At 44.3% G+C, this 12638-nt stretch overlaps 1 protein-coding gene across 3 annotated transcripts in view; it reads right to left on the minus strand.

Moving 5' to 3' along the window:
* Positions 1-10980, minus strand: part of tnika (TRAF2 and NCK interacting kinase a) — a 57587-nt gene extending 46607 nt beyond the window's left edge. For 2 of the 3 annotated variants that reach the window (XM_026310523.2, XM_026310513.2), the window contains exon 1: positions 10536-10979. In XM_026310523.2, coding sequence (XP_026166308.1) covers positions 10536-10592 — 57 coding nt within the window. In that variant the 5' untranslated portion in view covers positions 10593-10979. Of the gene's footprint in view, positions 1-10535 lie in introns of all 3 variants that reach the window. The other variant, XM_026310530.2, reaches the window with a different exon arrangement.
* Positions 10981-12638: the final 1658 nt, after the last annotated feature.

A 12638-nucleotide genomic window follows, 5' to 3' on the forward strand; every position in this document is an offset into this window, starting at 1 on the left:
ATGGTATTTTATCATTTGCCACCCCATAAAAATTATCAATCAGTTCGTTTGGAATTTTTTGCTGGTGCCTTTACAGCACTGGATCCACCTCTTCCCCAAACAGGGGATGTCAGTCCATGGGCACCACAGGCCATTAGAAATAATGGCTTTTAGAGTGCAGGGCTGCAGTTCTTGTAAAAGCTACTACATGTGTTAGGACTTTTACTGGCTGCATTCTCAACCTAACCTTAATCCTCTTCACTGCATTCCTAACCAAAAGCTAATCCTTGTTCTTAGCATAACCCTCAAACCAGAATGCCTTTCATTAAACTCTCAGGTAATCCAGTCAAAACTTAATCTGATCAGAAAAACCACATTCAAAGGCGAATGAGAAACAGACTATGATGCATTAGAAAGTATTTCACTAAATAAGATTTTCTCAGAGGATGTAACCAAACAAATTCCTGAGTTACAACACATATTCAATATGTCCCTTATGCCTTAATCCAATAATTTCAATTTACAACTAAAGATCTACAGCTGACTCAGAAAGCTGAGAAATGAATGCTAATTATTAATGTACTGTTGCTTGCCAAATTCTGAAGCGCACTTGAGACTATCAGCCACTTTTTCAGAACTAGGGTAACTCTGTTTTTGTTTGCTTGTTTTTCACTGGCTGACACTCAACTTTCTGATTCATTGTGTACACTTCAATTTATACCAAGAACAGACTGATACTTGTGATACTGTGTGTGAGTGGGAGTGCCAGTGTCACCCCCTTACTTTTTCCAGACAACTCTTTAAAATTAAGAGTTTGCTCTAAAGGACAAACACACTGAGCTGATTCAAATTCACATCTGCTGACCAATGAATGGATTCTCATTAAAAACCAAGCTGACTTTACACTTTTACATCAGTTCTAAATGTCTGTAGATCAGCCATATCAAATTTAATTATTAAAATAAGTTACCAAAAGAACTTCTTGCAACCTGAAGGTCAAAGGAGGTTTAATTGTAAGTAAAATTAAATGTATTTGCCATGAAGGACTTGGCATGAGATGTCTATACACACACACACGCACACACACACACACACAGTTGCCTTACTTTGGTCTCTAACCAAGTTTTCACTCAAATCTAAGGATTTAATTTTTAAGGAACTTGTGTTTTTTGCCTACATACATACATATAAAAACTATACATTACATATATATATATTAAAACAATAGACACATGATGTGAATTAGAAATAAATATGATGTTTAACAGCAAGAAGGGGTTTTTGTTTCATTTCTACACCTGCTGAGGATATGTGAAAAGTTCCACTAAAATAGAAATAAATCAGGGCAGATGTGAGAATCTAATCTGCATGGTTGTATGCACACTGTGCCACAAATTACTAAAGGGATAAAGCACAATTCAGAACAAACTGCACTCACCACAGACAAAGGAACAAAGCAATTTGTTCTTTGTGTTCATGAAAAGTCATCATGAGAACATTTTAGGCCTATTTCACATACATACTTTACTCTCCATCTCTATGTGGAGTTTCAGCTAATGATTATTTTCATTATCAAATAATTGGATGTTTCTGCTTCAGATACATCAATTAATTGTTCAGCCTAGAAGTTGTCTTCAAATTACTGATTTTGTCTCAATAACACCCAAGCACCCTGAAGAAGTGCCCGTATAGATGGCACTATATTATATATATATATATATATATATATTAAAGACAGAAAACCTGCAAATCCTCACACTTGAGGGCATGAAACTAGGAAACTTCAGCATTTTTGCTTGAGGAATTACGTAAACAAGTCACTGATTATAAAAACTGTTGTTAATTAATTTTCTGTCAATTGACAGAGCAATGATTGTTTTCAATTTACAATTAGGATTCAACAGTGCTGCCTGCATAGCCTACTTATGACTGTTTTAACCAGAGCCAGACCTAACAACAGTTCTATTAATAAACTTAATTTAGCCAGACAGATATGACAGAGTTGATGCAGTTTCTTACAAAAGGTGAGATGATAATAACAGTGTTCACTCATGGTGACAAAACCACATAAGCCAACTCTGTAGTTCCCATCTGCTCTACAGGAATTTTCAGATGCTCAGCTTCTTGTTTTGATTTTATAGCCAACAGCTTTACTATCTTGATTCAGTCTCACTGCTGTCATCAACCTATACTCTTCAGCAAAAAACTCTGCTACGCCCACTGACTGCTACCTCCTCAGGGCCAAAAGGCAAATTTAGCATCAGCTGGCTAAGAACACAACTCCATATCTATGCAAAAACTGCTCTGTATCTGCTGGCTGTGTGAACAAGCAACTGTTTGCCAACACATTTTCTGTATAAGTTGAGACTGGGTTGTATTTAACGTCTGTTCTGCTAGTCCCAAGAGATAAAAAAAATCAATTAATTTTATCTTAAATATCACAAACTGATTCCCCATTCTCTGGTACTATGTGAATATCTATATCTATCCAGCTATCTATATATCTATATATATATCTATATATATAGATTAAGGCCACTGACTTCGGTGCGGGTAGACCAAATGGCCGGGGGTTCGAATCCCGACCAGGGCATCACCAATGTGGGCCCTTAGGCAAGGTCCTTAATGCCACTAGCCTACCTCAGTACAAATGAGTGATAGAAATACTGGAGTCATACCGGCTCGGACGTCGCCCGGGTCAACAAGGTCCGCGTCAGGTGCAAGGGGACCAGGGCAACCTGATGAGAAATGGGCTACTGGAACAAGACACTCGTGGACGAGGGCTGATAATAGAGAACTGTTGGAATGCTACTACATGAGTAACCCCAGCGATAGGGGCTACATGAAGAGGATGTGGGACCTATGGAAACTCCGAAACCCACCATCCACACTAGGGCCAAAGCATCTAGTAGCTCAGTGTTCCAACATCCGCAAACGGCAGCTGCTATCACAACTAGAGATTGAAGAAATACAACACAAATGCTACGGCAAGGGGGAGCCAGGACGCCAGGTCAGGGGGGAAACAACACCACCCCCACCCGAGATTGGGTACCAAGCCCCAATGACAAGCCCCGACACGCTCAACACAAGAGCAGCTGACCTGAGAGTGAAGATCGTAGGCAAGATGGACACCTGGAACCTCCGTAGCCCGTTACCAAGACTAAGTGAAGTACTCTCTGAAAGTCTACTAGAAGATGTGAATGCAGCATTACGAACAATCCCCACTGTGACCATCACCGAGACCAACAAGCTGATATACGCCACGGCAACAGTGATCCTTGAGATGCTTGGCCACAAAATACATTCCACCACCAAGGAGCAGTACCCTGCATGGAGAAGGAGGTTAGAGGCAAAAATAAGGGCAACACGGAGAGAAGTTAGCCAACTGTCAGAACTGCAGAGAAGGGGGATGAAGTTGGGTAAGAAATACAGCAGGCTGTCCATACCTGAGGCCCTGGAGACTGCCAAACAACGACTCACAGCCCTGGCCACACGCCTGAAGAGGTACACCAGACAAATAGAAGCGCAGAGAATAAACAGGATGTTCTCCACCGAACCATCCAAGGTGTACTCTCAGTGGGAGGGCAGTAACACAAGGGCCAATCCACCAAGGCTGGAGACTGAACGATACTGGAAAAACATATGGGAGAGGGAGGCATCACATAACACCAATGCCCAGTGGTTGGCAGACCTGAGAGCAGACCACAGCAACCTCCCTGAACAGGAACCAGTAACCATCACAACGGCAGATATCCGAGAAAGGGTCTCAAACATGAAGAGCTGGACAGTACCGGGGCCTGACATGATCCACACCTACTGGCTAAAGAAGCTAACTGCCCTCCATGAGCGCCTGGCAGCTCAAATGAACCAGCTGCTAATGGATGGGACCCACCCAGAGTGGCTAACTGAAGGCAGGACAGTCCTGATCCTGAAGGACCCCCAAAAGGGAGCAGTCCCATCCAACTACCGTCCGATAACCTGCCTCTGCACAACATGGAAGCTCCTGTCGGGCATCATAGCAGCTAAGATGAGTAGGCACATGGCTCAATACATGAGCGGGGCCCAGAAAGGAATGGGTAAGGACACCAGGGGAGCAAAACACCAACTACTGGTGGATAAAGCGGTCGCTCGAGACTGTAAGACCAGGCAGACCAACCTGTGCACCGCCTGGATTGACTACAAGAAAGCCTACGACTCAATGCCTCACACATGGATCCTGGAATGCCTGGAACTGTACAACATCAATAGGACCCTAAGAACCTTCATAAGGAACTCGATGGGACTGTGGAAAACAACCCTAGTAGCCAACCTCAAGCCGATAGCACAAGTCTCCATCAAGTGCGGCATCTACCAAGGAGATGCTCTGTCCCCGCTGCTGTTCTGCATAGGCCTGAACCCCCTCAGCCAGATCATCACTAAGACTGGCTTCGGATACCGACTGCGAAATGGGGAAACCATCAGCCACCTCCTGTACATGGATGACATCAAGCTGTATGCCAGGACTGAGCGAGACATCGACTCACTGATCCACACCACCAGGATATACAGCAACGACATTGGAATGTCATTCGGACTGGACAAGTGTGGTCGAATGATAACAAAGAGATGGAAGGTTGTCAGGACTGAAGGAGTTGAACTCCCAGAAGGCAGCATAGCGGATGTTGAGGGCAGCTACAAGTACCTTGGAATCCCACAGGCAAATGGGAACCGGGGAGAAGCCGCAAGGAAAACAGCCACAGCCAAATACCTACAGAGAGTAAGGCAAGTCCTAAGAAGTCAGCTAAATGGGAAGAACATGGTCCAAGCCATCAACACCTACGCCCTGCCGATCATCAGATACCCCGCTGGCATAATAAGCTGGCCAAAAGAGGACATAGAAGCCACTGATGTCAAGACAAGGAAGCTCTTCACAATGCATGGAGGACTTCACCCCAAATCCAGCATTCTGAGACTGTACGCTAAGAGGAAGGAAGGAGGCTGGGGACTGGTGAGCGTCAGAGCCACCATCCAAGATGAAACAACCAAGATCCATGAGTACATCAGGAAGATGGCCCCAAGCGATGGAATACTTAGTGAATATCTCAGGCAACAGAAGCCCAATGCAGAGGAAGAAGAGCAAGAACCATCATGGCAGGACAAACCCCTGCACGGCATGTACCACCGACAGATACAAGAAGTGGCTGATATCGAAAAGTCCTACCGGTGGCTGGAAAAAGCTGGACTGAAAGACAGCACAGAGGCACTGATCGTAGCAGCACAAGAACAGGCCCTGAGCACAAGATCGATAGAGGCCGGGGTCTACCACACCAGGCAGGACCCCAGGTGCAGGCTGTGCAAAGATGCCCCTGAGACAATCCAGCACATAACAGCAGGTTGTAAGATGCTAGCAGGCAGAGCGTACATGGAACGCCATAACCAAGTGGCCGGCATAGTGTACAGGAACATCTGTGCCGAGTATGGGCTGGAGGTCCCGAGGTGAAAATGGGACACGCCTCCAAAGGTGAGGGAGAATGACCGAGCTAAGATCCTGTGGGACTTCCAGATACAGACCGACAAACAGGTGATGGCTAACCAACCGGACATAGTAGTGGTGGACAAACAACAGAAGAAAGCCGTAGTGGTAGATGTAGTGATCCCAAGTGACAGCAACATCAGAAAGAAGGAACACGAGAAGCTGGAGAAATACCAAGGGCTTAAAGAAAAGCTAGAAAGGATGTGGAAGGTGAAGGCAACAGTGGTCCCCGTGGTAATCGGCACCTTCGGGGCTGTGACCCCCAAACTGGGCTCCAACAGATCCCAGGAACAACATCAGAGATCTCAGTCCAGAAGAGCGCAGTGCTAGGAACAGCTAAGATACTGCGAAGAACCCTCAAACTCCCAGAGGCCTGGGAGTTTGAGGGTTCTTCGGGTCCTCTGGTGGTCCTCTGGGTCCTCTGGTAGAGGACCCGAGATTGAGGAAGACACACACCACCCATAGGGGTGAGACGGGAATTTTTTTTTTTTATATAGATAGATATACAGTATATATATATATATATATATATATATATATATATACACATATATATATGGAAAGCAAATAATTTCATTTCAGGCTGGTTGTTTCTGTTCATGTTGAACTAACCCTAGTCTTTATCTTTAGTATGTGTTCATGTGCAACAGACAGCAGCCATGTGAGAACTGTCAGTGTCTACAGTAAGTGAAATACAGAGACGGGAGGTGGATTGAATTAGAGACCCTTATAAGAGGATGATAGGAGTCATGCTGGGGCCACGTCTCCCTCTTATAAAACCACTTATACTTAACAACATGGTTCACCACTGCTTGCTTTTGCAGGGAGATGCTCTGGAAGCCTAATTCCCAGTACATCTCACCCAGACATGTACAGAACATTAACAGGAGCCAACTCTTAATCACAGATTTACAGCCCACTGAAGTCGATCTGTGCCACAGAGTTTATTCTGCGATGCTAATGAACCCATCGGATCCTTGCCTCTCGCCTTCCATCCGTCTCTGCCAACTTGTCATCTCACACCTTTTCTGTCATTTCTCTGTCCATCTCTCCATCCCCCTCAACATTCATTTTTTGCTCCTCAATTTCTGCCTAACCACACTCTCCCTCTGTCGTTTCGATCCATCTTTCTTGCCTTGCTGCCCTGCACCATGTGAGTCAGCCACAGCGGAGGGATACAGCTCCTACTATGGACTTGTTTACATGCACATGATTCCTTCAAGCACTTCAGATCAATGTGACATTCTTTGTATTAGACTCAGAAAGGAAAGTAATGTAAGCGAGTTAGGCAGTGTGTGCTTGTCTGTATTTAGAGTATGTTTTGATGTAGCCTTAAATGTCCTCAAAGCACACTGAAACTTAAATGTAGATCCCTTTTTTGTTTTTTGTATGTTTTTGGTATCATCTTCGCTGATTGCTCTGCTGATTACGTTCTGCATTTCATAGAAATCATTTGGAAATCAAAGTGTGGCTGACACTTCAATGTTTTTTTTTTTCCTGTCACACATATTTGCTATTCAAAAACTGCTTACACTAATTACAAAACACTGGTGTTTTTACTAGAAATATAAACCACTCTGCTTCCTGTATGAGTGATGACAAATGATACATGTTTATCAGTACAACCTGCCTTCAACTTGAATGTTTAGGACAACAAAGCTTTCCTTACTATTTTGCTATATCAACCAGCATGTGCAGTAGCAAAAGGACATTTGAAATGACCTTAAATGTGGCAGTTTCAAATAATGACTTTGATTATTTTGTGTCTACAAAGCTAACGTGTATATCACAGCATCTGTGTAGCCAAAAGGAGAGAACTGGAGACTTGATGTGGCTCCATCAGTGACTTTGGGGGAGAAAAAATAGGTCAACTCGAAGAAAGCAGAGTGAAAAACAGGGTGGGAGGAAGAGGGGTATTTCTCAGCGACAGACTGCCATACAGTATATAGACTATTCATGAATAAGCTCTGTGTAAGCCTTGGGCACTGCTGTGGCCCTGTTACTATGGCATCCATGAAGAGGGGCTGTGGAATGTGGCCTTACTGGGCAACAGTGATGGAGAGGGAGAGAGGGAGGAGATTTGGAGATGGGTCTTTGCCTGGGGCTACTTTAGTCACTGGTCACATCACCACCTTTAGCCCGAGTTCAACTTCTATCACTTTCTTCCTCTCTCTCTCTGCTCCCTTTCAGTCTCTCGTTGTTCTGGTAAGTCTCCCTAAGCTCCATTCATCTTTACACGTTCTGTTCCTCTGTCTAGATCCATCGATCCGGCTCTGTTCCCCTGTGTCTTTCCCACTGACATCGTCCAACAGTGTCACTATCCCTTCATCCTCACCTGCTCCCTCTTTCATCACAGATCTCACACCTGAGTCCCTGCATAGCACATTTGTCTACTGCCAGCGCATGCAAGCCTGTGTGTGCAGTGCTAGGGCTGTGCTTCCTGCTGGTTTACCATCTGTTGCTCATGTCAGCTGACTGGATGAACCCGTGCTTCTGACGCCTCTGACCTGCATGTGTGTATCACTTTACTTAAAAACCACTGTCTGCATAAAATCCACAGTGACCAGTTTTGACCTCTTCTGCTCTTGCCTGTCATTGTGACTCATATCAAGACAGAAAACAGTGATGACATCTCTGTGCCCGCTTATAACTCTGGCCTTTCTCACTCGAGCGAAACATGCTGCATCTATACAGGTGCTGCATGACATCCGAAAATGTCACAGACGCCCAACAAGTCGTAAGAAAAAAGAGTGAGGGTGATGGAAAGACAGAAAAAGGCAAAAGTGCAGAGATTGCAAACATGAAAAGCTCCGCTCAGTCTTCCCACTTAGTTCCATCTCTTTGTATCAGTGTGTGCAACTGTGTGTGAGCCTAAGAGCAGCTGAGAGCAAGAGGAAGCCCCTTACCTCCAAATGTACAGACACAAAAACACAATCCAACACCAGCATCATAATCCCCCCCCCCACACACACACACACATTGCATCAGAGTCAGTTGACCTACTTCCTGTCTAGCCAGGCTGTAGTTTACTGTACACTACACTGTGTACAAAAACACACACGTAAAGACAGTATGTGGGTGTGTGTGTGTTGGGAAGCAGATAGACTGGTCCTATGTTAAGTAATCTTTCCTCTGTTTAGCTGCAGGCTTTTCATTGGAATAGGTAGTTACACTGTGTACTTTCATAAATAAGGAACCACATACAGTCAAAACAACCTCAAGCTATACCCTTCTAGTTTACACCCCCTTAAGCTTTAAGGCTCTGTTGTGTTCTACTTGACTGAAGCTATATGACATTTACATTGAAAGAAATATAGTCACTGGCAGGTCTGATGGGTTTAAACACTTTATTGTAAAGAGTCAAATATTTCAGATCCTACTGAACATATTCTAATGTGGTTCTTTGGCATGTCATCTTTAAAAAAAATACCAGGTTTCTCTTTCAGCTAACAAGCTATGACGGCACAAACAAACATTTTGATAAAAGAGGTATCAACATAATCAAGAAGTCTGATACTTTCATACACATGATCATGCATTGCCGAAGCAAATATGTTAGCATGTGTTCTTGTGTCCTTTTAGCTGCCCCTGAGTCACAGTGTTAGACACACACTTGACATCACACCTCTAAAAGAGCAGGACATACATGGGCTGACTCCTAATGCACACACACAAATTCATCCCCTTCCTCATTCATCCCTATCTGTTGGTCTCATTCACCCTCTCCTCCTCCTCATCTTATATTTCGTGTTCTCCTTTTCATTCTGTCTCCAATTCTGCTTTCTGCACTGCCAAAAAACACACTATGTGCCAGGTGCTCAAAAGTAGCATTTGCTGTCCACACTTCATTCACCTCCCTTGTGAACATGACTCTTCATGCAGGCAGGGCATAATGCTAAGAGACAGAACGGCTGGCAGATAGACAGGGAGGTGCATTCAGCCAGTCCGACAGACAAGATGCTGGAAAAACAGGCAATAAAATTGATAAGAAAAGGAGGCACAGCATGCAGGTAGATGGATGAGTGAATAAAGCAGAAACAGGCATAAGGGTATGAATATGAACATGCGGGCACAATCAAGCAAACAAGGAGACAGTAACTGCATTGTGTGTGTGTCATATGGTTTGGTTCCTCAGAACTGCAATCATATCTTTAGCTGAAGCTCCTTTCTCAAGTGCGGCAACTGATGTGCTGCTGATTATTAGCCCGACAAATGCCCACACATTAGAAACACACACCATTCCCAACGAGCTGAAAATGTTTACCCACGTATAAACACAAGCGCATGAGGGTGTCTGTGTGTATGTCTGTGTGCATTTGTGTGTGTGTGTGTTGTGGTTTGCAGCACACATTAGATGAACAAAAGAACTGGCTATTGCAGGATACAAGGCTTCAGCTTTGATGGAGAGCAGGGTACATTGACTACAGGTAGGTTGACACTCACTCTCTCTCTCCCTCTCTCTCACACACAAACACACACACACATAGTTTGTGTTTTACTCTCTAACACACAAGCCTGGAGCATCAGCAGTGAGTGAGAGAAGTAAGTTCAATTCCACTGCTGTCTGAAGGCTGTAATAGACTGGCCAGGCGAAAAAAAGGTGCACAAATCCACCTATCCGGGTCAGCAAAATCACAGCTACAACCTCAGCTCACTCACACTAACGCATACGCACGCGCGTGCGCGCGCATCTTCCTGTTACTGACTTGAATGAGGATAAGGCTTCAGATGCGCCAGGCAGCTGTCATGTTATTTAATCTCTATATATAAATTGATCTATAATTTGACACATTGTGGCGGCCTGGCTGCGCGTCTCCCACACATCCGCCTCTTGCACCCTCCTCTGCTGTGCTGCCGGTTGCTATTCAGGGAGTGCTGTCAGGTGCAAGGAGAAGGAGAAATGCGCGCACGCAAGACTATCTCTATCTCTCTCTCACACACACACACACACACACACACACACACACATACATGCACACACACCAGTTTTTTCCCCAAGATAAAGCCATTTTTAAAACAAAACTGAAATGTCACATCATCTTACCCTCAAAGCGGACAGGTCGATTTCGTCCAGACTCCGAGCTGGAGAGTCACTCGCCATGATGGAAACAAAAGCGGCTCTCAGTTGCCCGATGTCCAGAAACGGCCTTTGCTGTCACGACTGTGTGGTCCTCTCTGCTGCTCAGTGTCTTCTGTCCCCTCCACCCTCTCTCTCTCACACAGTGATGTCTCAGAGACCGACAAAATAATAAGCGTTCCCCTCCAGATCGGTAGCAGCGGGACGTGCCTGGGGCCAGGAGAGCACAGCTAGAGCGCAAAGGGGAGGACGCGGAGCGACAGCGCAGTGCACATCAGCACCTCCAGGGCCATGTCTGCGGGATGTAGACGATAAGGTGAAAGGTGAAGCGCCGCGGACACCGGTTTTGTGATAGTGCTTTTCTTGGATCCGTTGCTGTGACAGCCAGTGAATATACAGAGGGAGGAAGGCTGGAGCGCACTGACTAGTCTACTGCCTCAGAAAACCACGCCTGTTACTGGGCGGGGTTTGTGAGGCAGCAGGGAGTCCCAAACTTCTTTCTCCTTTATTGTGAAACAGAGCAGCACCACAGTCTAAGACAATGTTCATGTATGCGGTTAAATTCTGGATATAAGTTAGATTGATCCATATGTCATCCTTAAGTTGTGATTGTTTTTTTTTTTTTACTTTATTTTTTTACTTTGAACAAAGTAAATAAATAAAACCACTGAGACTGATACTAATGTAAGCAGCTACAGGGAACATCTGATATCAGAAATCACACTCAAGCAAAAGCAAAAGCTCACAGGTGAAGTCAAACTAAAAATGTTATTTGAAACTTTATAACAGATACTGTAGAGCTGTTGTACTGGAGTACATGGCTGCCAGTTACACCTTACTATGTCCTGGGTAACTAAGTTAGTTTAGAATAAATACTGTTGGAACATACATGTTACAGGAGACATACATTCACTTCTAAAAGTTTGAATACATTCTCACCTTTTACAATGTAGTTTTGATTTCATCCACTTTTACTGATATTCAGTTCAGTGGAGTTTGCATGTTCTCCCTGTGCTTGCGTGGGTTTACTCTGGGTACTCCAGTTTCCTCCCACAGTCCAAAAACATGCATGATCTACATTGCCCATAGGAGTGAGTGTGAGTGTGTGAGGTTGTTTGTCTTGTCTTGTTGTGTGTCTCTATGTGGCCCTGCGATGGACTGGTGACCTGTCCAGGGTGTACCCCTGCCTTTCACCCAAAGAGAGCTGGGATAGGCTCCAGCAGGTCCCTGTGACCCTGGTTAAGGAATAAGCAGGTATAAAAAATGGATGGATGTTTTAACATAGCAAATTAAATGGACATGATTCATGTGACTACAGACCAAAGACCTTTGACTCTACAAAACGGTCATCAGTGATTTTGATTGAATAGTTTCAATAGCTGCACTATCAAACAGCTAACAAACATTACTGTTTGCATGTTATCCTGCCACACTGATCTTGAACTGACTGATTTTGAAGATTTGTTTTGAAAAATAGTAAAGGAATTGCATTCAAAGCAAGACGTTCAGTGATAGTTTTGAAAGATGAGGTTTCTACATTCAGAGCTATTGCCAGATAGGTTCAGTTCAAAGGGCCCTTACTGTACTATTTATAAAAACCAGTCCAAACTCTGACCTGCCATGAAGTGGGAGGTGAAAGCATGATTCCTCGATGTGTTATATGTATTATTATTGTGTTATGTGAAATATGGGGAGGATCCGTATAGAGGTGTATTGCTGCAGACCAAGCTGAAGATTTCCACAAAATCCAGGGAGCACTCAACCAGCATAGGTATCATTACATCATGTAACATCATGCCATACCTTCAGGAAATCAACTGATTGGCAGTAAGTTTGTCCTGCAGCAAGCCAACAACTCCAGACACAAATCTAGGTGCGCACAAATTATTTGGAACATAAAGAAGGATGGTGTGATCTCAATCACGAGATCCTCCTCAGTCACACAAACTCATTCTCATAGAACTTTGGCACAAGCAGGATTGTAGGGTCCAAAACAGTCTGGAGAGAGATCCCAGTAAAATACCTGTAAAAACCCATAGCAAGAATGGTCAGAATGCAAAGATGTAATTA

The sequence above is a fragment of the Mastacembelus armatus genome, chromosome 22, assembly GCF_900324485.2.
Source record: "Mastacembelus armatus chromosome 22, fMasArm1.2, whole genome shotgun sequence".
NCBI lineage: Eukaryota > Metazoa > Chordata > Actinopteri > Synbranchiformes > Mastacembelidae > Mastacembelus > Mastacembelus armatus.